The sequence below is a fragment of the Coffea eugenioides genome, chromosome 9 (genome assembly GCF_003713205.1).
Source record: "Coffea eugenioides isolate CCC68of chromosome 9, Ceug_1.0, whole genome shotgun sequence".
Classification (NCBI taxonomy): Eukaryota; Viridiplantae; Streptophyta; class Magnoliopsida; order Gentianales; family Rubiaceae; genus Coffea; species Coffea eugenioides.
This window is the reverse complement of record NC_040043.1, coordinates 8763640-8789227: the sequence shown is the minus strand read 5'-3', so window position 1 is coordinate 8789227 and position 25588 is coordinate 8763640. Positions and strand designations below refer to the sequence as shown.

At 34.6% G+C, this 25588-nt stretch overlaps 3 protein-coding genes and 2 non-coding genes across 11 annotated transcripts; 3 read left to right on the top strand and 2 right to left on the bottom strand.

The window, feature by feature from the left end:
• Window positions 1-7063: 7063 nt before the first annotated feature.
• Window positions 7064-8836, bottom strand: LOC113783241 (protein PHLOEM PROTEIN 2-LIKE A9-like). Its single transcript, XM_027329327.1, has 3 exons — window positions 8705-8836; window positions 8180-8268; window positions 7064-7711 (listed from the first exon to the last, which is right to left on the bottom strand). Exons 1-3 carry the CDS (start codon window positions 8759-8761, stop codon window positions 7354-7356), a joined length of 504 nt encoding a protein of 167 aa, XP_027185128.1. The 5' UTR covers window positions 8762-8836; the 3' UTR covers window positions 7064-7353.
• A 2713-nt stretch (window positions 8837-11549) lies between these two features.
• LOC113783339 (ribonuclease H2 subunit C) lies at window positions 11550-16581 on the bottom strand. The gene is made up of 5 exons (XM_027329444.1): window positions 16355-16581; window positions 16152-16244; window positions 13867-14042; window positions 13538-13608; window positions 11550-11999 (listed from the first exon to the last, which is right to left on the bottom strand). Exons 1-4 carry the CDS (start codon window positions 16527-16529, stop codon window positions 13546-13548), a joined length of 507 nt encoding a protein of 168 aa, XP_027185245.1. The 5' UTR covers window positions 16530-16581; the 3' UTR covers window positions 11550-11999; window positions 13538-13545.
• Window positions 16582-17467: 886 nt separating this feature from the next.
• LOC113783621 (B3 domain-containing protein REM8-like) lies at window positions 17468-22218 on the top strand. Of its 7 annotated transcripts, XM_027329810.1 has the most exons (8): window positions 17468-17514; window positions 17664-17700; window positions 17848-17888; window positions 19661-19959; window positions 21076-21178; window positions 21273-21564; window positions 21647-21771; window positions 21878-22218. In XM_027329810.1, exons 4-8 carry the CDS (start codon window positions 19685-19687, stop codon window positions 22151-22153), a joined length of 1071 nt encoding a protein of 356 aa, XP_027185611.1. In that variant the 5' UTR covers window positions 17468-17514; window positions 17664-17700; window positions 17848-17888; window positions 19661-19684; the 3' UTR covers window positions 22154-22218. The 7 variants fall into 7 exon arrangements, 6 of the variants coding, with proteins under 6 accessions (XP_027185611.1, XP_027185614.1, XP_027185612.1 ...); XR_003469929.1 differs by lacking the exon at window positions 17468-17514 and having other exon boundaries at window positions 17521-17700; window positions 19661-20698; XM_027329813.1 differs by lacking the exon at window positions 17468-17514 and having other exon boundaries at window positions 17521-17700; window positions 19790-19959.
• On the top strand, window positions 18038-18170 carry LOC113748499. The gene has a single exon (XR_003464356.1). It is a non-coding gene; the product is annotated as a small nucleolar RNA snoR74 (small nucleolar RNA).
• Window positions 18499-18647, top strand: LOC113748508. Its single transcript, XR_003464364.1, has one exon. It is a non-coding gene; the product is annotated as a small nucleolar RNA snoR135 (small nucleolar RNA).
• Window positions 22219-25588: the final 3370 nt, after the last annotated feature.

The window sequence follows — 25588 nt, the reverse complement described above, 5'->3', positions numbered from 1 at the left end:
ATGTAATTAAGTTACAAGTTCAAATGGACACCATGATGCATGAAATTGAGCAGAGGAGGAATGTTAATGTTTTTAATTCTTATCATGTGATTTGTGACTTGTGTGGAGGTTATCATGCTACTAACACATGTATGCAAGCACAAAATGTGGATTATTATGATGAATTAGAGCATTACAATCCCTGTTTTGATCGATATAGTGCTAATGCTTATGGTTGGGATAATCAATGTGTATATAGTGATTCTCCATATTCTTATGATTACCAACCTGAAAGTGTCCAATATGAATCAAAACCATCTTGGGAGTTAGCTATAGAAAAATTAGCTAATGTGACTTTCGACCGTTTTGATAGGATTGAGGAAAGGATAGATGAATTGGCTTCTCACTTTGGTAGAATACAAGATCAATTACATGTATTGTGTGAAGTTATTTCTTCTAATAATTTGCAAAATGATCCTAGCATGAATGGTGGGAATGTTGTATGTGAAAATGGGTTACATTTTGATGAAAATGATGAATTTCAATTGTGTTTCAATGAGCAAATGTCCATTTCACATAATAATATCTTTGGAACTAACTTTGAACCTCAAGAGGTAAGTTTTAATGACTCATTTTTCACCCCTCTTGAGGAGTGTATAAAAAGTACAGGTTTTAAAGATATTCCTGCCCAAGATACTTTCATGACATTTCCTTTGGTAAGTTCTCAAGTGGTGCATATTCAAGGTAATATCTATGAAACACTTGGAATATGTAAGTCACTTCCATCTCTCATATCATTAGATCATGTGGCTTTTTCTATTAAGTCACCTTACAATGATCCACCAAGGCATAAAATGGTGGATTATTCGTTAACAAAACCTCCTTGAAAAATGAGGTGAAATAGTCAAGCTATTGACTTTAAAAAAGCGCTTATTGGGAGGCAACCCAATGTTTTGGTTATTTATGTTATTTTGGTGTGATTTTATGTTTAAAATATGTGTTTGAGTCATTTCGTTATTTTTCATTTATAGGTATTGGAAATGAAAGCAAAAGTGACCAAATGAGGTGAAAAAGGCGAAGTTTGATCAAGGAACTCAACCCCTCGATTTGAGTAATTGTTGTTTTTGATTCGTTACAAGGGGTTAAAATGCATGTTTTGATCATTTTACATGTGCATGCATTGAGTATATTAGCAAACAAATGATCTATGATGCATTTTGGGAAATTGGGGTATTATTTGTAAATTTTCAAAAGTTGAATTTCTGCTAAAATTCGCAGCAGAAAACGCGTTTCTCAAGAAAACGCGCCTCTGAGTCGCGTGTTTACAGAATCGCGTTTTCGATTCTGCATCTGCAGAACAGAAAACGCGCCTTCAAAACGCGACTTGAAGTCGCGTTTTGATGGAAGTCGCGTTTTGTTGCCTGGATCAAAGATGAAAACGCGCCATTGAAAACGCGACTTCAAGTCGCGTTTTCTCACAGAACCGCGTTTTCAGTACTGCAACTTTTGGGAAGAAACGCGCCTACAAAACGCGATCTGAAGGCGCGTTTCTACTCGCGTGTTCTGAGCATTTTTTTTAAAAAATGCAGCTTCCTTGATTCTCTTTTTCTTCTTTTCCTCATATATTTTCTTGTACCTTGAGTTGCTTATTGTGTATTTTCTATTGGTACATCACCACCACAAAGGCTAGGGAATTACGGATCACCGTTATATGTTTATTAAGCCTTTGTTATCACTTTTGTTTCTCATTTTCCATTTTTAGGTTTATATCACTAATGGTTACCAAATGGAACTCATGAAGCGATAAAGACAAGCGAACAACATACCTTGAAGCTTCATATTCAATCACAACAATAGGGGAGTATTATTTTTTTATCTTGATTTTCCTTCTTACACATTGAGGACAATGTGTATGTTAAGTGTGGGGGGAAGAATTGAGATTATATACATTGTATGTGATTGACTTATTAGTTGCAAATATTGGACTTGTGTTAAAATTCAAAATTTTTCTAAAATCTTGTCCAAAATTGCAAACTTGCCCCAAAAAGTTTCATATTTTTTCGATTTTTATCCAAGGGGTAACAAGTTCCATACCATTAGTAGTTCAAATTCCTTCTACATTTGAGATAAATATATGTGATTTGGAAACTTCTTTTCTCATTTAACTTGGAAATGACTATTATGTGATTATAATTTTTGCATTTGTAGGAAAGTATATCTTTTAAAGTGGAGAAAATTATGCCTATATTTTTTTTGCATATTTGATGAAATTTCTTCTCTTTATTGGATTTTATAAGTTAAGTGATAAATATGGTCAATAAGTGCAATACTCTTCTCATGATTATTTTTTTAGAAACTTATTATTCTCTTTGCTATAAAAAAAAAAGAAAAAAAAATGATGAAAAATGAAAAAAATGAAGAAAAAGAGAAAAACAAAAAACAAAAGAAAAAAGAAAATAAATAAAAATTCTTCTACTCCAATGATTCTTGTACTTAGTAACCGGGAGTCTTCATCTACAAATGTCGACTTTCGCGTAAAACGGTACTTGAATTAAGAGTATGCAAAGCAACTTGAGTATGTGAAGTGTTGAGTAACCGGTGATCTTCATCTAAAAATGTCGATCCTCGCGTCAAAAGGCATTCTCACGTCTTAAGTAATATTTAGATATGTAATTAATAAATATCTTTTTAAACAGAATTAAAAGATGATCATGAGTTTAGGAAGCATTATTATTGACCATATGAGTTGCTTGCTTGTGAAATCAGGTAAGGATGAAAAATCGATTTGAATTTGTTATAATGATGGTATAATTGGCTCTCCTTTACTTGATATTATGAGTACTTGAACTTAATTGAATAATTGCATAATGGTTATTTACTCTGTTTTGAGGAAATGAAGTTGAAATGCTACATATATTTATTTTCAAATTTTGGATCATTGTTGGTTTGTATTTTTATTGCTTGAGGACAAGCAATGGTTCAAGTGTGGGGGTATTTGACAAGGGTTTATTTTACGTATTTTTAGTGTGTTTTATTAGTTAATTTTGGTTTGATTATTTAGTTTTATAACTAAAATAACTAAGGTTTTGGTAAAAATCTACATTTTATGTTAAATTGGCTAAATATTGCATTTGTTGGATTTTTATGGGAAAAACTTCATATTTTGTAGGTTTAATGATTCAATCATCAAATGAAGTGCATTGAGAAGATATTTGGATGATTGAAGATGGATTAAAGTGGGGAAAATAAAATATGAAGTGTAAAAGGAAGAAATGCAATTTGAGGACAAAAAATCAAGAAAAGTCAGCTTTGACAACTCAGACATATTTTCGTATTTTGACTATATCAGGAGCTACAATGATCGGATCAAGGTGATCTTGGTACCATTTTGAAGCTAAGAGATATATCTGCATTTGGTATGAAGACATCAAAGTCCAATTCAGCCGTTTTCCTGGTCAAAAGGTCGAAACACAGAAACTTATCTGGATGGTCGAAAGCTGAAACCCAGAATTGACCAGTCTATGGTATTTTGACCATATCTCCGTCCACCGATCTCCAAATTATATGATTCTTGAAGCAGTGGAACTCTAATTCAAAGGGCTACAACTTTTGTGTTTTACACAAAAGCCAGTTCGGCCTTCATCATGGAGAAAAATGCAGTTGAAGTGAGGTCAAAAGTAAAAACGTGTCTGGCAGCCGAATTTCTGTAATTTGCTCAGCCATTTTTCTCATCTTCACACTACTTTCCAGCTAGAGTTGGAGAGAAAACGTAGGCTGCACATGCTTCAGAAGACATAAGGAAGAGATATAGCCAAGGTTCCAAGTCAAAAGCCATTATTTTTGACTCCCTTAACAAATTCAGATTTGGAGAATCATAGCAGAAATTTTTGACTGGTAAGGGAAGGACTTTTCATCAGCTTATATGCAGGACATTCAGAATCATACGAGGGAAGCTTGGAGTCTGCAAAAATGTAGCTTTTCCATTCTCTTATTGTTAGATTAGTTTAGTATAGAGTAGTAGTTCATCCTTCCTGTTTATTAGCTAGGCAAAGATGAAGAAGGAGATGAAGAAGGCAAGGAAAGAGCTCATGTGACAAGGGTTATTTTTCCTTTCCAACTCTTTATCTTTTGTACTTGATTCTAAACTTAGTTAATATACAAGTTCTGGATTTTATATTTAATATGTGTCTTTAAAGTTTATACCTTGGGTTTGGTTGAACTTTCTATGATTGTTAGTGTTAATCATTTGGCTATTTAACTGCTATGTTTTGAGCAAGTTATTTAGCACTTTGGCTCTTTAAATCATGATTAATCTGGTACCATTAATTCTGATTATCTAAGGTGTTGTTTCTGCAATGGAAATTGAGATTTAACACTAGCTCAAGAAGTGCTAAACATAGGGAGTACACTCACGAAAGTAGAGGTGCACCTATGTGGTTTTTAGTGATTCATTTCATGTAATTTCACTGAAGAAATAAACTTGTAGCTAATTTCATAACCATGAGAATAGGTATGGATTAGTTATAAGTATAATTGATTCACTACGAAAGTAGGATTCAAATGCATAAGGAAATTACACCATAATTAGCCTAGATGTAGTAATTAATGATCCAAATATAGCACTTGCATGAGTAGTTAGGGATACCACAACCTAAGGAGCTTTTATTTGTTATTTTGTATAATTTCAGTAGGATAAATTTGCTATAATTCATTGATAGTCTAAATAATAGAGAAGCTTTAGTAATACCGGTAATTGTTCACTCTTCCTTGTGGGATCGACCCGATATATACCCTAAACTACTAGTTGATCTGTATACTTGCAGTGAACGGGTGTAATTCGGTATTTTTTAGCTTGCACGTATGTAAAATACCCGTCAAAAACCCATCCATTGGGTACTTAAAAGAATAAGGTTAATTTTTAAACGCACTTAATTTGTTCTTTAAAGAGGAATGTAATGACTGTATATAATACTTGCCCCTCTCAAATTCTCATTGTTTATATCCTCAAGTTACTCAGCATTTGAAACTTTCCCAGTTTCAAAATCCGTTAAATGGTGAGAATTGTTAATGCCACAAAATTATGCTTGCCGTCGAATTGCTGCCTTTATATTATGCTTCCAAAGCCTCTATTATAACTTTAATGTTTAAACATATTTCTCTACCAGAATTTTTGAATTTATAGTCTTAGATTTACTCCACTTAGAACTTCTACCTAAAGAACACAGGACTCATTGTCGGGACATCTATAATTCTTTTTTTTTTTTGAATTAATCATCAACATACATATAGTGTATACACTACCCGTCTAAATGCTTAATAAGTAATATTAATTTAAATTTAAAATGCAGTTCTACACATGTGACATACATCTAAATTCGATAAGATTTCAATACTCAGTTATAACTGCCACTAACCGTTTTAGGGCATCTCTCTATACATGTACAAGTTTTTTATGGCATGCTCACTCGACCAGCAAATATGAGACCACTAAGAGCGGATTCAAGGGACTGCTTCCCCTACTGAGCGAGTAGACAGACATAGACCCAAAAAGGGAACGAAGGGATAGGATAAGAATTTATTCGAGCACACTTGAAATATTGACATAGGAGTTTCCATTGGAGGGAGGAGAGCTTTGTGGGTACAAGTTCCCCATGGAGGGCCTGGGCCAGAGCAAGTTGAACCATCCGATTGACAAACACACAAACCGAACTCGCTCACCCTTTTGGGCATAAGAATATGAGGGGAGTAATTTGACCGTCATCTTTATCTTCATTACATTTATCACGGATTCTTTTTTATAGTGGAAATGCCACAAAATGTGAACCAAATTCCATGATACGAAAGCTAAAATTAGAATGAGAGCCTTTGATAGTGAGCCAGGTTAAGTTTAAGCTACCTAAGATTGAGTTGCCTAAGGGACATGCACGCACCATTTTAAAATTGAGAAATCCCAATTTTTTGTTATTCAAGTACTCCAAAAATTATATATTATCAGCGTATAAAAATATGGAATTTGTAAAATAAAAAAAAAGGGACAAATCATTTTTTCCCATCAAGATAAGGGCTAGATGCCCATTACAAGCTAATTAATCTACTACAACCATTAGATCCGTTACTAAGGACTCCATTATAGCAGATGGTAGACCTGGAAGAATCATGAAACTAGGTTGCAAGTTTAAACTTATGTTAGCCAAGACATCTACAAAATTGTTCCCTTCCTACTAAAAATGATTGAGAGCACATTCCCAATTGTGACTTAAGAGCTCACTTGTGTTCCATAAAGGGTTTTGAATGAACTTGACTTTCCTTCCTTTGAAGTACTAAAGAAACCACCATTAACGAGTTAGGCACCACTTGAATATGTCTAAAATTAACTAAGATCTGAAGCCATTTGTAGGCCTCTCCAAAGTACCCATAACACAGCAGTAAGACTTGTTGCAAAACCAAACACTTGGCTAGTTTTTAAGGAAACTGCCCCCACCCGCCATACCTAGGTTTCCGGCTGCAGCCCCATCAACATTAAGTTTAACCCAACCATATGATGGGGGATACGTGCTTGTTTTTGGGATTATGTATCCAGTTGGAATCAATATAAGGTCGTGTAGATCTCCCTTTACAATGAAGTGCTTGCAATATCATCTTAAGACATGCCATGCAACTGCAATTTGAGTAACCGATTATACTATCAGCTCAGCTGGCCAGTAACTGCTCTGAGATTCTCCACCTGACTTCCCCTCTTGATTCAGATTGAGTAGAGATTCCTATGCGCCAATTGACTTGTAATCAAAATTTTTTTATAACAGTTCCAATGGCCTGGAACAGAGGCCACAAAAACTGGTCAATCAATCTAAATTGGAGGAGACATTTGGGAGAATGGAGGGTGGGGGTTTTTACCATGCACTCAATAGCAGTTGATGCTTGACCACTACATGTTAAATTTTGCGTGTACAATCTATTGTGCAGCATGTACATGAACATATTTGTATCATTGAAATGAATTGTGATCTAATTAATTTGCTCATGTTGAGGAATGAGAAAAATCCCAATGTAAGAGTTTGTCAACATATGTTACTGAAATTTATATAAGCTGGCAAAACTCACAAATTTAATATTATTGACCTCGTCACAGAGTACATCAAGTGAAAATCTCATGAAGCAATTGTCACCTTATTCAAAATACAATCCAGCGATTTAGAAGATACACAAGCTTGTAACCACATATCCATAGCAAACTACATCAAGACAGAATTTTTTTTTTTGGTCTACTACGATGATGTAAAAATCATAGTTTATGATATGAAGGACATCAATAGAAATGAAAGCAATTGGTTGCCAAGAACAAAAAAAAAAAAGAATTTGACTCTCCACTCTAGCTTATATTTCTTTAACAGTCACATCATGGATTTTGAGGCCCCCTTTCCACTTCCCGCTCCAAACTTCATACAAACCAAAGTACAGTTTCTCGTCTGTTGGGAAAACATCCTGCGCCAATTCTCCTATTATGTGAAATACATCTGTCCCTTTATTAGCCAAGGATACCTTTTTCCAAGCAAATTTCCCACTGTTTCCTCTCTTCACCATAATGTAGAGAAGAGAACTACCCCAACCAAATGCATCTGGAGTTAGAGATAGTCTGAAGCTCACTTCATATCTCTTTTGAGGATTAATCTCTACAGAACCAGTTACTTCAAGCCAACAGACTTGTAGCAGCTCTGCAGGCTTATCGTCACCACTGCATAGAAAGTCCATTGTCAGGGAGTCAATTCTAGGCATACAAGAATGTGGTCCACAGTCAATTAGATGAGACTAGCAATTAACTTTTGACTGTTTAGTTGAAAACTATTGACATGACCAAAGGAGAAGGAGAAAATGAATCCATTACTACAAATTAAAAGGCTAATTAATAGCAGGAACTTATTGAGAACTGGATTTTGGGTCTATAAAATGGAGCTCTAGATTGCTTTCACAATTAACAAGCTAAATGGAGCTTCCACCAAGTGCGCAAAAGAGTGGTTGGCTGGTATTTAAAAAATAAAGTGGGGAAATTTTTGTACCATGAAAAGCCTAAGGAACTACAAGCAAAAGGTCAATAGATGGACGTGTTTTGGCAAATCTTACATAAAAATCAATAGTTGTTTGCAAATACTCATATGTTGCAGAAATGAAGAGAGTAGGAAAAAAAACATTGTAAGGTACTCACTTGTTGGGTATGTTCCAATAGCGGTCATCATTGCCCCAAACAATGTTGAGATTTCTCGGTTTAACAGTTATAACCTCTTTCCCGCCTTCCTGTCCACATGAAATTCACTTGTGAGCACTTTCTGTTTTTCTTATCGCCTGTTAGTACCTTTATTGTTCTGACTAAATGTATTGTTTCTTATAACAGTCTATCTTGTTGATATTCACAAAGAAAAGTAAAAGAAAACCCATTCTAAATTGAAAAATTTTGCTATAAAAATCGTCTAGCTAGCAATATGAATTGATTTCTCCAAGAAAACACAATTGAAAGCAAAGCATAATCGTCTACTTCGTCATACAAACATAATGAAATAGCTGATCATCTATTTCGTTGATCATGTGCATTATCGCCATTAGTCGATAAAAATTGTATGAAAAGAAGAGAAATTGGACTTTTAGGATGTTCCCATAAATGGACACGCGAATATCTGAGCCAAGAAGAAGCAGAAGAGGAAGGATATGATGAAAAATTGACAATTCTTCTTACCATCTTTGGTTTAACATTTTGCTGTGCACGTTCATAATGAGGATTGCTTGAGGCCATTTTGAATCAGATGGAATCTTGAAAATTTTGAGAAAGAATGAATTGATATGAGCCTCTTTTGTCAAACCTCATCTTCTTTATATGCATACATAAAGGAGGTGGGAAATGATCAGAAGCATCTTCAAATCCACGCATGTTTGTGTACAGAAAAGATATATTCCAGCTTCACTGAGCAGAAAAGAATGACAACGAGGACCAAAAGGAATCAAGCAAGGGATGTAGTTGTAGACCACAATAAAGAAAGTTGCCTGATAGTAATAGTGCCCCCACGAAGGCCAATAGTTTTATTCCCTCAACACGTAAAGAATATATGGGCGCAAGACAGGGTGTAAATGGTGTGAACTTGTTCATCTAGGATTTAAGTGCTATACAATTCATTTAGTTGCAGTCGGATTAAATTCTTTGTGAGTGTTTGGATTTGTACCGTCATGACTTGTGAATCTTCGTGGGAATTGTATTAAATTTGTTCCAAAAAAATTTTTAATTTTAGAAATCTAAATTAATGCAATATCAATTGAAAAGGTTTTTTTTTTTTTTTTTTTAAAAAAGGATTTGTCTAGTGAAATGGTCTACGCAGACAACTTTCAAGATTCAATAAGTGTGACTATATAACGCTCAGTTGATTGCAATTTGAATCCTAACGTCATGATTTTACTCGAATGGAGAGAACTAGGCTTTAAATACACTATGAATTAAAGTGTCACCAACCAAACAACCAAACTTTATTCTGTTGATAAAGCAAGAAACAGAAGAAAGTGAAAAGATTGCTTAGGCTTTGGGGCTAAATCAGAATTTTTAAACCAAAAAAAAAAAATTATAGTATTTTCAGTATGCTTTATCATTTTACCGTTTGGGAAGTTAGTAATTGGATCACAAGACCCCTTAACAATGTTGCTCATTTATTAGCTTGTCATGCCCAATATATTTCCCCAGAAACCAGGTGGGATGCATTTCCACCAGCTTTTCTAATTTCTACTCTTCATGAGGACATAGTTATTTGATAAAATTCTATGCCATGCGATTTTATCAAAAATCAAAAATAAAAAGAAAAGAAAAGAAAATCCAATTACTTCCATCAAAGAGCATTAGCCCAAGATAATCTTTTCCATACCGAAATTAATCTTAAAGATGCTTAAGCAGGTAATAATTTGGTAATGTTCCTCCATACCATGAGGGTTTTTGGGGCATTTACAATTTTGTTAGGAATATTTTCGTGTTGACAAAGTAATTTTTCCAATAATTCCGAAAGAGTTATATGACTGTTTGGAAGTACTTAGTGATTCTTTACACTAGACATTGAATTGCAGCTACATTTTTAAGGCAACACGTAAAGAATATATCCAAAGCTCCTCTGTGTACTTGGTATCAATCTCCATGGCCTTTTCTCTCATCACACGGTGGAATCACCATTTACAGCAAATTCTTGTGATTTCCACACATTCTTACCTTAATTCACCTAGCATCTAATTCGAGTGCCTCAAATGTTGCTGATCATTATTTGATCATGAGAAGAACAAAAATAAAAATAGAAAAATTTGTGTCGAACAAACTTTTATATAGCAGCACTATATCCAAACGATTTGATTGTTTGGGCAGGAGATTATTTGCCCAAATATATTTGCTTACATCACCATTACAATTTTCAATACACCTTTTTATCTTCCCAATTATCTTTTTATCTCACATACATCACATCACAAAAAATGCTACAGTAAAAATATCTCAAATAATTTACAATCCAAACACACTTAATTTTAATTTTTGACTTCCATTATTCTGAAAAAAAAAAAGTTCATCATTATTCTTGAAGCAAAAGCTTTTAAAACCTTATATAATATGTTCTTGTCAAAATCTTACAGGAATATGTTCAAAGAAAACCATAAGAAGCCTACTTCCAGCAAGTGTCAAATAGCCCACACTTATGTCATGTTGTATCATAATTTTCTCTATTAGATCAAGTGTATAGTGTAAATATATGATTATCAACCTACACTATTTCCTTACTATACACCGAATATATCTCTCTAGTATTTCCTAACACTATAATAAATAAATAATGTACATTATATATTTTATCATGTCAAATAAAATGTTATTCTAATTAAGTGTGTATAATATATTATTCCCTCACCTCCCTATATTATTCCCTCACCTCCAAATGTTGATCCAGCTGACATTTGTCGGTCACCTTCCATTGATGTATGTGAAAAAAGAAAAGTACGGAAAGTGTGCCACAAACTTAGACGAATGAAGGTGCTGCCGAAAGCCTATGGGAACATATGTTCAAAGAAAAGGATAACTTAAAAAAAAAAAAAACATTGCCACAAAGAGTCGAATAAGCCTTACACATTAAATTACTAATGTTGATCAGTGCAGGACAACCCCCCAATGTTCGACCTAAATATGTTCATAGGCAGAGGCAGCATAAACACTATAAATATGGACATTAAAATTGATTTCAGAACCTTTGACCTGATTGGATTTTTTGTGATATGGAAATCATACAACCACCTTGTTGCAAGTAACCAACCATTGGCCATGCTTTACATACACAAAAAGGTAAACATAATTTTCACAGTTGAAAGAAAGAACCACTACTGTATGCAGCATTTTCCATATGCAGATAAATGAAGCACATTCATTATAATCTCTCAAGCTTTCTAGACAAAATAAAGCAGATTGATATATATAAGCTAAAAGCCCCAAATATAGCATCTTTACTTTGCATCAGATAAGGCATAATATTCTGGCATCGTGAATTTTGGTTGTTGATAGTGGCCTATTTGAATAAGGGAACTATGTGAATGTGCTGCACCAAAAAGAACAGAGTCTGACATATTGGATGACATTTGATTTCACTTGACAACTTCGAAGCTGCTACAGTATATTTCGAACTTGTCCAGAGAGAACAAAAGAGTACTCGAAAGGACGAATCTTTCTTTTTTTCTTTTCCTACTCTATGCAAACTACAAAGTGATTAGGTTCTGACTTGCCATTGTCAGTACCTGCAGTATCTGATCTTACAAGTCCGCAGAATTTGCCTCACCCACTGATCTTACATGTCGTCCTTTTGACAAGTTATTAGTATTCCATAACAAAAAATGAATACCACAAAAGGCGCATTACAAGCACTTATGCACAACATCAGGCTTCTGGAGCGATTATGCCACATTGCGAACAGGATCCAGTTCAGCATTCCCAAAATAGCACGACTGCAGCTCATATTTCAAATAGCCACCTGCATCAACCTAGACTTTCACTAAATGTGGAGGACTTTGTGTAGCAAGTAGAACACATCCATTTGTATTTTTGAGGAATAAACTTTACTTATAAAATAAGTTCATTTGACCTTTACAGAGGATGGAACATCAGTCTGTAATTGTTGCGCCTATCAAATTCTCAATGAACATATTCTCTGTTGAGAAAGTCACCAACAATCTCTTTCTCAAATAGTCTAGAGATATTGGAGGAAATAGAATATTCTAGTTGCTTGACTAGAATTCTCTAGGAAAAAACAAGTACCGCCTCAATCGTTCAAACTTGACCATTAAGTGCCTAACCAACTTAAGTTAGGAAAATAATCTTTTGGTTTCTAGAAACATCATAACTGACAATGTAATAGAATAAATAGGACCTAGGACATTAATATTTGTGAGGTGAAGTCTCTAAGTGAGGTAAGTCTCCAAGCTTCAAGTATCTTGGTGTTGATCCTAGTGAATTTGCGTTCTAGCTTTGAGTCTTTAGTTGCATCCCACGGTTGTAATATTTTGGTGTAGTATTTTATGTTTAATTCTTAAGTGTTATTTGTGAAGTTTAATTTAAGCCTAACACTTTGGAAAAACCAATATTCTCGAGATACTCGAGATTTGAATCTTCTATAAGTTTCAAAATTCTTTATATGGTTATAGATGCCACAAAATAAGGTAGCCACTGATTCACTGTCTTTATCATTATACTTCTAATACATCTATTTACCTTCAAAAATATTTAAAAAAGAAATCCTCATTACCAGAATAATCATATTTGTAATCTTAAAAGTCTTTAAATCCTATATTACTCCACTTAAAATTTCTACCAAAAGAACTCCATGATCTAGGGCTTTTGGAGCATATATACTTCTGTTTGATTGGAGGGTGTTGAGTAAGTGGGGAGGTCTAACATGATTTGTTTTCCACACAAATTAATCAAACTTACTTCCGCTAAGATCTTTTCAAATATATATATATATATATATATATATATATATATATGTTTCTTATTCCTGAGATCATATTGACCTCCAGTTGGAATCAATACAATTCTGTGTAACACTCCCTTAACAATAGAATGTGTTAGTACCACCATTGAAGCTTCATAAAGTTTAGTGCAATTTCAGAGATAGCTTTAAAAAGCCCTGAGGTTTGGGAGGAAAGGTAACTACGATAGAAGTAAGAATATACTTATAGAAGATCACATCATATTAACTGAAAATACTAACTGCATAGGTCAATTCCGCATCAAAGGAGGCTTTCATGACAAGAAAATCCCAGGAATGGTCAGCGCTATCTATAACCAACCAGGTCACAAGCAGACAAGAGAGCACTTTATGAGTTAATTGCGAGCTTGTTAACCTAAAAGACATTAAAGTTCACTCTAATTGGGGCAGGGACAGAGAATAACGCCTGTGAATGAGTGATTTTACCCCAAGAAATTCTTCAATTTGCAAATTAAACCTAAACATGCATCATATGCACCAGTGAAGATAAAATGAAAGAGCAACTAGACATGTTTTTGCACCTGAAAGGTTACTCCAGCTTCTGACTGATGGATGAAGATTCAAGATCTTCAGCAGTGACAGGTTGGTGTAGCTGCATTCATATAAAGATCGGAAAAGAGGTCAAACATTGCAGCAATCTTCTTCTCTTGTTTTCAAGAAATTGTTTGTGCAAGTTGGATCAGCAACTAGGCACAATGTCCAATGGAGTAAGTAAAACTATGCTAAATTGGAAATTTTGAAAAAGAAAAAGCAGAAGGATATTACTACTATACTGTTATCAACCAATGTATGTGTATCCAGCTTTATTGCTGATTCTTCTCAAGATCAGGAATAGAGGAAAAACACTTACAGATTTTGCAACAGCAAACCAGTGAAAAGCTCTCAAGAAAGCATCATTTTGTGAAGGGAGACTATCATGGTTCCATACTGTTACATTTTGAAACTTTGCCTTCGTTTCCCAGCAATTTGGATTTTCTTCGGGAATATTAGCTTGCTTGCCTAGACTAGTCTTTCCCAAGACAAACCCTGCAAATTATGAACACCAAGAGTATTCAGAGCGGTTAAAGAGAATGTCAAATGCATAAATTCCAGTGTCCAATTTCACCATAAGCACAAGAAGTGGGCATACAAGAGATATTTGCATTTCTTAAATCAATAATCTAAAAGGTAATTACAACAACCTTTACCAGTATTTTCATAAATCTTTCTTGGAAACTACAGAATACATTGGCCAACTACAATCTTGTATGTTGCAAACACCAAAGTAGCCAAGATCAACTTTTTACAGAATATAAAAGCCATAACTTGGCAACTGATGTTTTGAAATGGCATCGAAATTAGACAAGGAAAATAGCAGCAAGGCCACTTCTTAATATGGCAAGACTATCAGAGGAAAGCTCAGATGCTACTAGAAAACAACACTAATTCTTCTCAACCCACAATTGCAGGAGATAAGTCAACAAAACCCATACCTAAGGAAATTAGGATGTACACACATCTTATGCTAAAGATTATGCTGTCAACGATTTGCTTCCTTTTTACAGAACAGAAAAGATTATTTTGATCTTCGCATAAATATTGGTTAACAACGAATGCATGCTGTTACAACAAGAAGAAGCTAGCAACCAATCCTCACACTTCAATTGCCCTTAGCGGAACACATCTTCCTAAAGTTCACATAAAATAACTCAGATGATTATGAGAGACACATCTAATTCTGGGAGTAAGATATTAGACAACTTACTATGTGGCCAGATGACTAAGGCCCTCTAAGATAGTTCTCTGAAGTGATGTTTCCATCCCTTCTAAGTTTGAAGAGCATTCAGCAGGTTTTTTAGGATTTATTATTGACACTGGCAAGAACAAGCATCATTTCTAACACACCATTGGTGCCTCTTAGAAACATGCAGAGGTTATAAAGAAACTTTGATTCAGGACGTCATATTCTCAAATAAATCACTATCGGACGGTGATTTCCAATGTTTCATAAGCAAGTGAATTTGTTTGCAACCAACATTGGACACAAGGTTTTTACCAAAAAAGTTCCAGTAAATTTAGAGCAAAAGTATCCAGCCATGAGCCAATGGACAAAGTATGGGTGCTATGCTAACAAAGAAACCAACTTTCTCAGCCTCATACTCCCACAGCATTTAGCCAATCACACTCTCTGACATATACCAGAATGTCCAGACAATAAAGTTCCAGCAGTGGGCTACAGTTTACAGGACAATGTAATAACAGATGATTAATGGGTAATCTATTCTGCAATTGTAACACCAACTCATAACATTTCTCCCTTTTCTTTATCTTCTGCTTCCGCAAGCAGACAGGATAGCTTGCCAAGCTACAGGGCTGCCAAAAAGGCCACTAATCTTGGAACCAAATTTGACAGAGAACTTTATATTCCAGTTTTCTTACCACCATCAACAACAGGCAACAACTTATTACAAAAGACCAAAACAATGATAATCATTAGCATTGGCTCTAACTCCAACTATTGACTCCTCTTTCAGTAAACAGACAGCCACAACAATCTCCAGAACTCTCCAAAAGCTCCCACCTACCAATCCAGCAGATTTCCTTAGTACAACAATTATCAAAATAGTGCAGTAAGCCTCAGCTTTTATTCTGTCCTCCTGATAATCCTCTTTTATAGATGAAACAAATATAAACTTGCACATTACTGAATCCGTAAATTTCCTCTCTGCACCAAGGCCTAACTCTGACTCTATCTAATTCATGTTGGGGACCGAGGAACTCGAAATTTGCTAATCCAAATTTGATACTTCTGCATTATCTTCTAATTGACTTCAAACATTATTTTTCATATTTTAACTAAAATTTGTTACACTTTGTAATATATTCAGTGGATATACACCTCCAACCGATAATAACAAGAACACTTATCTACAAATACACTACATAAAGTCCTTTCATTTCCGCGTAATATCCAAAAAATCAAAGAAAAAAACATTTAGCCATAAATCAGCCAAAACTACATTGCATTTTCCATTTAGAATAATATGATTTTTTTTTTCAATGATGCTTATTGTAGCAAGAATAATTAGGGACACAACATATACTCAATATATTTAAAAAAATAATGGGAAAATAGATGCAAAGAGTTAGAATTACCAGAGTACCCTTGAGGAAGGGGAACGGTTGTGCCCTGTAATTTTCTGCCTCTGAAGTAAGCTTCCTCCACTCTCAAACCATCAATTTCTACCCCTATCATCACCATCATTTTATAAATTAATAATCAGATAAAAAATTGCTACCAATTAATCTCTATTAAAATGTTAATTTCAATAATAGTAGTGATAAACAACTTCATATACCGGTGGGTATGGGCTTGAAGTAGTGAGAGACGGCGGTCGGACCATCGTATTTGATGCAGCATGGCAACTGATGAACCTTACCGGTCAAATCCGGCAAAGATTCTCCTTTCCCTCTCAAATTGACAGTTCCCATTGAAGTTGATGAACTCCCGCCGCCGTCAATTCCTCCGTCCATTCCCTGATAATGAACAGAAACACTGGTAGAATTGCTCTTTCCCAAGTCCCCCTTATTAAGGGGAAATGGTCATTTTAATCATTCAACTTTATACTTATGTAACTTTGTTTTAGCCTAATTTAGTAATTTAATTTAAATTTTGTATCCAATTAAATCCTTTCCACGGTGGCACCACCAACTGAAACATTTTCGACGTGAAAGTCACTGTCCACTTGGGGTGATATTGGGACTACAAGTTATGGCCAATACTGAAATAAAAACAAGTTTTTCGCTTTATTAGAGAGGAACAATTAGAACCACGTCATTTGATTAGTATAAAAATTCAGTGAAAATCACGTCTTTTAATTCCTTTTTGCTCTAAATCCCTACAACCAACATCAATTATAAAAAATAAGTAAAATCTACCAAATAACCTAATATTTGGTAAAATAAAAAGGAAGAAATAATTATAAAATTAATAACAAAAATGCAAACCTACTGATAACCTCAATCAAAAACTAGAAGGGATTTAGAAATTGTATTTGGAACTAGTGCTTAAATTTCACAAAACAATTAGAGTATATCTACGAGGACACATTGTATATAGTATCACTGTTATTATATTTATGACGTATATGCAAAAGTTACATTTTTAGTATAAAAAGATTAGTCCAAATAATAAATGCAAACGCAATAAGTCTTGCTAAAAAAAAAAAAAGTGACTCGGCGGAACCATCCTTGGCGGCAATTGCCCATTTCGATTAGTTTCGGCTTCTGGGTCTCCTTTTCCCAGCCCATATGTACTTCGTCCTGTGAGGTTAATGCCCATAAGACCGGACTTTGTTCGGTCCATAATGCTGCGTTTACATGCTTTATTGTACACCGGAATTTTGGAAAGAAATCTTTGGGCTGACGGAGCCTTAGAAAATGTGCAGCAGAACACCACAAGACTTTCTGCTGAAAAACAAGCATATTCCCATCCGTTTCACCCACGCTGAAAAAGATGGTTCGCCTCTCTCCTCCTCTCAGCTTCTTCCTGCTTTAGTCCTTATAATAATTTGCGTAATTATCAGTTTCGTCTTTGGTTTTGATTTTTCATGTCAAAATGCTCTAATTATAACAGCCTTTTGGTATTTTGGGGGGTGCTTTTTTCAGGTGAAGTACTAAAGCGAGCCCGATAACCCTACCAAGTGTAATTGCTCTTTTCCTCCCTCTTTTTTTTTTGGGTTTTAAACTAGATTTTTATTTGTTTTTTCATTCTTAGATATGTTTCAAAATTTTTTATCATCGATTTTTTAGGGATTTTGTGCTAATTTTGTTAAAATTTTTTAAAATGCAGCCTGCAAAGCTAGGGGATCTCATCTCCGTGTTCATTTCAAGGTATCGATTGCTCTCTTTCTTATCACTTAAACAAATGGATGCTTTGATCTTCTTTTTTGATGGCCATTTAGTTCTTTTCCTGCTCTATATGTATGTTTTTTTTGGCTATTTAAGTTTTTGACTGGACTTGTCGGTAGTGTAACCTGATGAAAAAAGCAGGGGCCTGTTGCCGTTTAATGTGAACGGGTCTCTCGTAAACTTCAGGGGAACAAAACTTGGCATTGTTATTGGGTGAACCTGCTGAGCTTCATGATCCACGGTTCAGTAAACGATGATACATTTTGATTATATAGTCGTCTTTCTTTAATTATTAGAACAAACCAAGGAAAACTTGTGTTTTCTAGTGTGATTTTGTGGGCTTCAGACTAGCTTGTCTGTCATGGATGTTTTAGTATTAATTTCTTAAATTGATAAACTGTTGCAACCTTATTTACAGCCCTCAATTTTGAAGTGAAGAAAAGCTGGCAGATTGGGAGCTTTCTGTCCCTTGGCATGTGGGGAAGATAATTGTTTAGTAAATGACAAGTCTTCATATCTTTCAACCTAACATACTTTTATGATTCACTTCGATGTGGGTTGGGATTTTAGTATCCACATCTCATGGTTAGAGAAAGCAGGGATTGTGTGTATCGACATTGTGCTAATTTGTCATTGCACTTTGCTCGAAAGAGTTCTCTGCAATATCTTTTTTTTGGGAAGATGGGCAGTTGTATTTCTTTATCTTGTTGAAAACCTTCAACAATCATCTTCCCGACATTTATATATATCCATCTTGCTAACCAGTCTGACATATGAGCTTTTCCAATCCTTGGTGAACATTAGTTGCCTTCAAAGGTTCCTGGGAGAGGGAGATATCGTTGATTTTGTTTTACAGTGAATACTGGTGAGAATGGTTAATAATTTCTAGTGGGCACTTGAAAGTTGTAACTAATTCTACTGGATCCACTATTATGCTTTATGTTCCTTTTACTACAACTTTTATTTCTGCTTTGTCGTTGCTTTTGTTTGGGGCCTAGAGATGTGAATCTTAGTTCTTGTAGTATTAGAGTTCTTACCTTGCTAGAGTTGTTCGCCTTTTTTTTCCTTGGAACAGTACATAATTTATAATGTAAAATCTGTGCAAGATGAAGATATTCTTTTACCATTTTGATCCCAGTCTCCGGATTCATTATGTGTGTGTGTGTATGCTAGGCGCCCTCTATTGGGGGCCAATCTGAATTTTGATGTGATCCCAATTTATCTGCTATATGTCAATACATGTTTATGTACTTCTTTCTATTTATCATATCTGTGTAGAATTCTTGGCACTTTTTTTCCTCTTCTTAATTCTATATGCTCAGTCCAATTCACGATTTTTTGTTTTACAATTTTGTTAAAGTGAAGAGCACTCTACTTCTGAGAATTGTGGAAGGAATTTGAGTAGAAATTTGGTGTTTTTTCCTTTAATTTCTGTTTCTTGTTTGCAATTACCTCGGATACGTGGAAAATTTCCCCATTTTGGAGCAAGCATTCCACTTATTTGACTTCCAACCTCGAATGAACGAATTGTTTTAGGGCAGTATTAGATGGGATTTTACCTTTAAGCCTCGTGTGGTTCTCTGCTAGAATAGCATTTGTGTCCCAGGGAATTGAGCTACATTTCTGTTGGATAAAATAACAATTTTGACAGGGAACCACACACAGCCTTAGTGTACTTCGTTCTTGGATGTGTTGTCATCTATCTCCAGTTCCTATCCTCGTTCTTAATGTTTTTTTTTTTTTTTGTGTGATAGACGTCTTATGCTATCTATTGATAGATGGATTGGCAAGGGCAGAAGCTAGCAGAGCAGCTCATGCAGATAATGCTGGTGAGCTCTGCTGTGGTGGCATTTATTTCAGGCTATGTTTTGGGCTCATTTCAGATAATGCTGCTGATATATGCTGCTGGCGTTCTATTGACTTCTCTCATTACTGTTCCCAATTGGCCTTTTCTCAATCACCATCCCCTCAAATGGTTGGACCCAAGTGAAGCTGAGAAGCATCCCAAACCGGTGTCTGCTAATACTAGCTCAAAGAAGAAGGCTGGCAAGAAGTAGGTCACTTGACTAGTTTTGCTTAGGATATTTGTGATGGGAGGTTTATTAGCTAAATTTTAAAGCCTTCATTTTTGTGCGAACTAACATTTTGGTGAATGTGGCCTACATCTGACTTTCATACAATGCAAAAGTTTCTAGTTTTCACATGGCTTCTACTTTGTCTACTAGTTCTGGTATGCTTCTATGTGTGCATGCATCAGGATCTTAGATTGTCAGTTTAAGTGCCTACTTGTTTTTGGTGGGTTATCGAATTGCTTATTTATTTTCATTATAACCAGTCAAGAATTTATTTTATTTTATTTTTTTTGTGTTTAAACGGGAAGAATATACGTCCACACCTTGAGTTATATCTGGTGCATGCAATCTGGAACTCTTATGTTTCTAATTGTTATTGACTAGGTCTTTGAAATTGCTCATACTGTTATCTGGAACTCTTATGTTTCTATGTATATTGTAGGTCAGTTATCTGCTTGCCCGTAGTTCATATATTTGGCGTCCTTGATTTGTAGTTGTTCATAGTCAGTTCTTGCATCGCCTGAGATCATTAGTCAGTTTTTGTAGTTAATATACGTTTAGACACAAAAGTCCAAAATTAGGTGCACAATTACATTGAAACTAGAACAATTAACTGTTACTCTGCCCGGCAGTCCCTAAAGAAAAATTGGCAAGAAGAACATTGTGTGCCCGAGGAATTTAGAGGGGATGGGCAAGAAGACTGCGACTCCATTGATCAGGGTTTGTACAGAATCATTTCTAGTTTTGATTTTCACAGCAACTATTTTTTTTTCTGTAATTTGAATTGATTATTTCACTGCAAATTGACACATATCCTGTTTTGTACATTTACTTTGCTTTATCAAACATTACCAATTAATCGCTTTTGCAGCTGTTGTGAAAGAACATTTACATCTCTCATTTAATCAGGCACATTAATGCAGTTAAACTTGCTACAATGTGCATCTAAGATGAATTGACACTAGACGTTCTTGTTTTTGGTTTTTTACCCCCTTCAAACACCAAACTTGGCCTAAAGGTTACCAGACTTGTGCTTGTAATTTCTATTAACAAGCCACTTTTCTGATTTTTCAATTCTTCAACTTTCCTCCTAATAGATCAATGGCAGAAACAATGTCTGTATCTCCAACGAATTTTCATCCGACAAATAGCTCTTTACCAGCATGCTGTTTTCTACTCAAATGCATCCACAGAGGACAGGTTAACTTTTAGTTCATGTTCGCCTATATTGCAGCATTTAGAGTTGAATAGCATGGTATTCTTTGACGTTATTTTCCTGCCTCATTTTTTCAAGGTATTACCTACTCAGTTTGAATTGTTGCTTCATCAGCATCATTGCAATAGAATCATTCTAAGGGTTGGACTGCGGCAATGGACTATCACAGTTACTGATCATTCATTCGAAGAAGGGTGGGATGCTTTTTGTGAACACAACATTGTTAAAAGACATGACACGTTGTTGCTTCGACATAGCGGGAATCTGATATTTGATGTCATTCACTTTTGTGAACTACAAAAACAAGTTTTATTGCCCTGGACAGTTCCCCTACCAGACCTGTTGCACATGAATGTCGTCGCATCACGAGGTCAAAATATCACTGTATCTATCTCATATCCTCATCCATATCATATATAATTTTTAATTTAACGCATAATCACTAATTGCAGATGATATCCATACACCTACTAGACAACAGCAAGTTGCTTCCTCGCTGAGACCGAATTTCTGCCAGGATCTATCTGATTCGATTTGCTTTTATCAAATATTTAACTCTGCAACTCCAAACAGTTTGGTAAGCTATTCCATGTTTACCTGCATTCTCTTTGTCGTCTCAACTTTCTTGGAAGCAATTTCCTTTTGTTTCTGCATATCTTCTGATCTGCACCTCTTCATGACAGAAAATTCCACGCTTTATTGATCACTTCATCAATGGTTCCAAGACTCCCAAGTTACTTATCAATACTGGAAATAAAAGTACTCAGATAGGTGTAAAACATGAACGCCTTCATCAAAACTGGAGAGGTTTCATTCTTGAGCATCAACTGCAGCACAACGAAACTCTTGTCTTTGTTCCGGAATCTGAAAATATATTTACAGCTTTGATCTTCGACGATACCGGAGTTGAAAAGATTTTTCCTTGGTATCACACATTTAATATTTATTCACATGCTTAACGAATTTAGCTGAACTATGCTGTGTAATATACCTACGAATTAAATACATTGCTGGTAATTTTCGCTTCTACTTAGCTAAACTATGCAGCCACTGGCCCGCGATCCTTAATACATTACTTTTTTTTTTGAATTAATTAATATTAAAAAATTAATTACTCAGCTGGACATTACTGGGCATCATTACATTCGCGCATGCGCGGCGTTCTCCTGCCAGTATGTTTCTAATTGTTATTGACTAGGTCTTTGAAATTGCCTGATAGGAGAATTCTACCATCTCCGAGGGGTCTCATTTTCAAACCGACTTCCCAAAACAATTGGCCAAAATTTTCAGGTACGTGGAAATTTTAGAAGCATGTCTCCATCATTCTTGAAGGTTCATCTTCAACATAGTACTGCTCCACTCCAACTGCAACATCTAGGAGTGTTCCCATTGTTACAGTCATATAAATTCCAATCAGATGGGTATTTCTTCTATACGAAGAAAAAGGATATAGTAGCATTTTATTCTGGTAATTTTGTCAAGTATGTCGGCAACGTTCACTACCAGTTCTGCACTAGGGGACACTGGGATTCATCACCTGCATCCGTGGGTCATTTTCAGGGTGGCCATTAACAGCAATTGAGAACTATATACAGGTGGAAATGAAGCTGGTCAAAGATCCTAATCTTTTTAGCCTTGACATATATACAACCAAGCACATTGTAAAGGATCTAATTTGCTTTATTTCTTGTCAAGTTTCTGTGTCAGACAAACATGTATTGTTTCCTTTTTGGGATGAAATTGTTGTGTTAAAGCAAACAAATGGCAAGCAAGTCTTAAAAGACTCATGGACCACTAAGACACAAGCCTCTGATCCGTTGTGGAAGTGCTGTTCTTTGGATTATTGACTTTTTACGGGGGGTAATCTACTTGAATCGATAAGGTTAGGTGAATTTAAATGGTTATCCATTTAAAATCATTTAAAAATTTTTGACTCATCCAAATTCATTATAACTTGGATTAATTGGATGGATAGTTGGATATGGATCCAAGTCGTCACTTGCAAGTGTGAAAATGCTACACGGCATCAACGATTTCTCAGATTCCTGCACATTGACAAAAGACACGTCTATGTCTAGCAAGAAGTGTGATAATGCTGCACGGTCAAGATCCATCATTTTCTTTTCTTTTCTTTTCCTTTTTCCCTTTTTTCCAACAAAAAAAAAAAAAAAAGAAGAAGTGACCAAGTTTTGATACAATATATTTTGAAGGGCAGCAAATACGCTTTGCAATATCTTACTATAAGATAAGCAAAGATGCAAAGTTACCGTAGCAACTTCCCTTGCTGACCTGTAGCATTATGGATGATTTTTGAGCTTTCTCTTTTATTTTCTTTATGGATTTGGGATTGTTTTATAATGTTAACTAAGGGATTGTTTTATGGATGATTTTTGAGCTTTCTCTTTTATTTTCTTTATGGATTTCGGATTGGTTTATTGTTTTATAAGGTTGAAATATTTTTAATAGACTTTTCAAACTATATATAACTTGAAATAAATATAAATTCAAATAATAATAATAATAATGCTATAATCCGATTAAAACTTAAGTTAATTTGTCAAATATAACTTGAAATGATCATATAAATGGTACTCCAATTGAATTATATTTCTCCAAAATTTACAGTTTGAAAAGTCTATTAAATTATTTCAAATTTATATTATTGCATATAAATAAAAGAGATGTAATTTCAAAGACAGAAAAAACATTTAAAATTGAATCCAACTTATAACAAAGATAAAGATTATTATTGCTGCCAAACGTACTGTACATTCTTCTCTTTCACTTTTATTTATTAATACATTAATATTTAACAACATTTTAAATTGTCTTAATATATTTAGCATCAGTTAAACCTGTATAAAACTAACTGGAATTACCACCAAACATGATATACCCTTTTCCTATCTATTTTATTTTATTTATGAGTTAAAACTTGCTTTTTCTTACAACTAATTTTTTCCCTTTATTAACCAAAACAATGCATCAAGATACTCTTTATAATATATTTACACATAAAACTCAACTCATAAACAATCCTTCAAATTTTGTTACCCTTAAATACTTTAGAGTGGGCACGCACAATCAGGCCTTATTAGTACTCCTTCCGTCCCACTTTGATAGTCCTGGTTCTTTTTTCACACAGTTTAAGAAAAAGTAGTTAACTTTGTTGGAAAAGTAAATTTAGATTGCTATTTTCCTAAAATACCCTCACATTAAATAGAGTACAACTTTATGTGAACTTGAATTGCTGGTAAAAAAAGAATCAACTCTCATTAAATGGGATAGGTTTATAGTAACAACAACTTACATTGAATAAGGGCATTTTAGGAAAATTAAAATACAACTACATTTTTTCAATTGGAAAGTGAACTACAATTTGGGACAGATGAAAAAGGAAAACAGGACTATCAAAATGGGACGGAGAGAGTATTAAAATAAATAGGCGGCTGCCGCAACTAATTACGTACGTACATCCACGTGGAATCAATCAAAAACATGTGGAAAACAATTATATGAATCAACTGTTTTGTGTACGTACATTAACGTGGAATCAAGTCTTTATTACGCAAAGTACATACATTAACGTGGAGTCAACAAAACAAAATGTGGAAAACACCGAACTTGAGTTAAAAATTTCTGTGAATGCATAAGTTAAAACCGAGTGGGGCCGTGTGCAGTACATACAAGTTGTATGATACAGCCCCCTATTTTATTCTTTATTCATTTTTTTTATTGAGAAGGGCCCCTCTTGGAGGGGCTCCTTTGCAATATAGGACTACTTGTAGTACGTGCGGCCCCCTATTTCGAAAATTAAAAAAAAAATAAAGTAACATTTCAAAAACAAATTCAAAATTGAAAAAAAAGTGTTTGGATGTTACATGTAGTTAGAGGTGTAAACGAGTTGAATCGACTCAAGTTTTGATCTAATCGAATTGAGTGTTAAGTTAATTTTACGAAGAATCTTAAGTTTGACCTCGAGCTTGAATTAAAAAAATAAAAAATAATAATTATTTTATTTTTAAAAATAAATAAAATAATAATTTTTATTAACAAATAATAAAATATTAGAAATATATATATGTAATTTCATTATTATAATAAAAAATATATAATCGAACTCGCGAGTTAACGAATTTATTATTTTTGACCTCGAACTCAACTCAATCTCGATATTGACCGAGCTCGACTAGAGTTCGTATTCAAACCCATTGTTTGCAGCCCGACATGTAGTATATGCGGGACCCCATGGAGTCAATGTTGACAATATGGGTGCCCCTAAATGAAGAACAGGCCCATCACTCAATTCATTTTGCCGACTTTTTGTTAACAGTATTTTAAGAAAGGGATTATTTTAGAAACCCCCTCTGAGGTTTTGGACAGTTTTGCTGGCT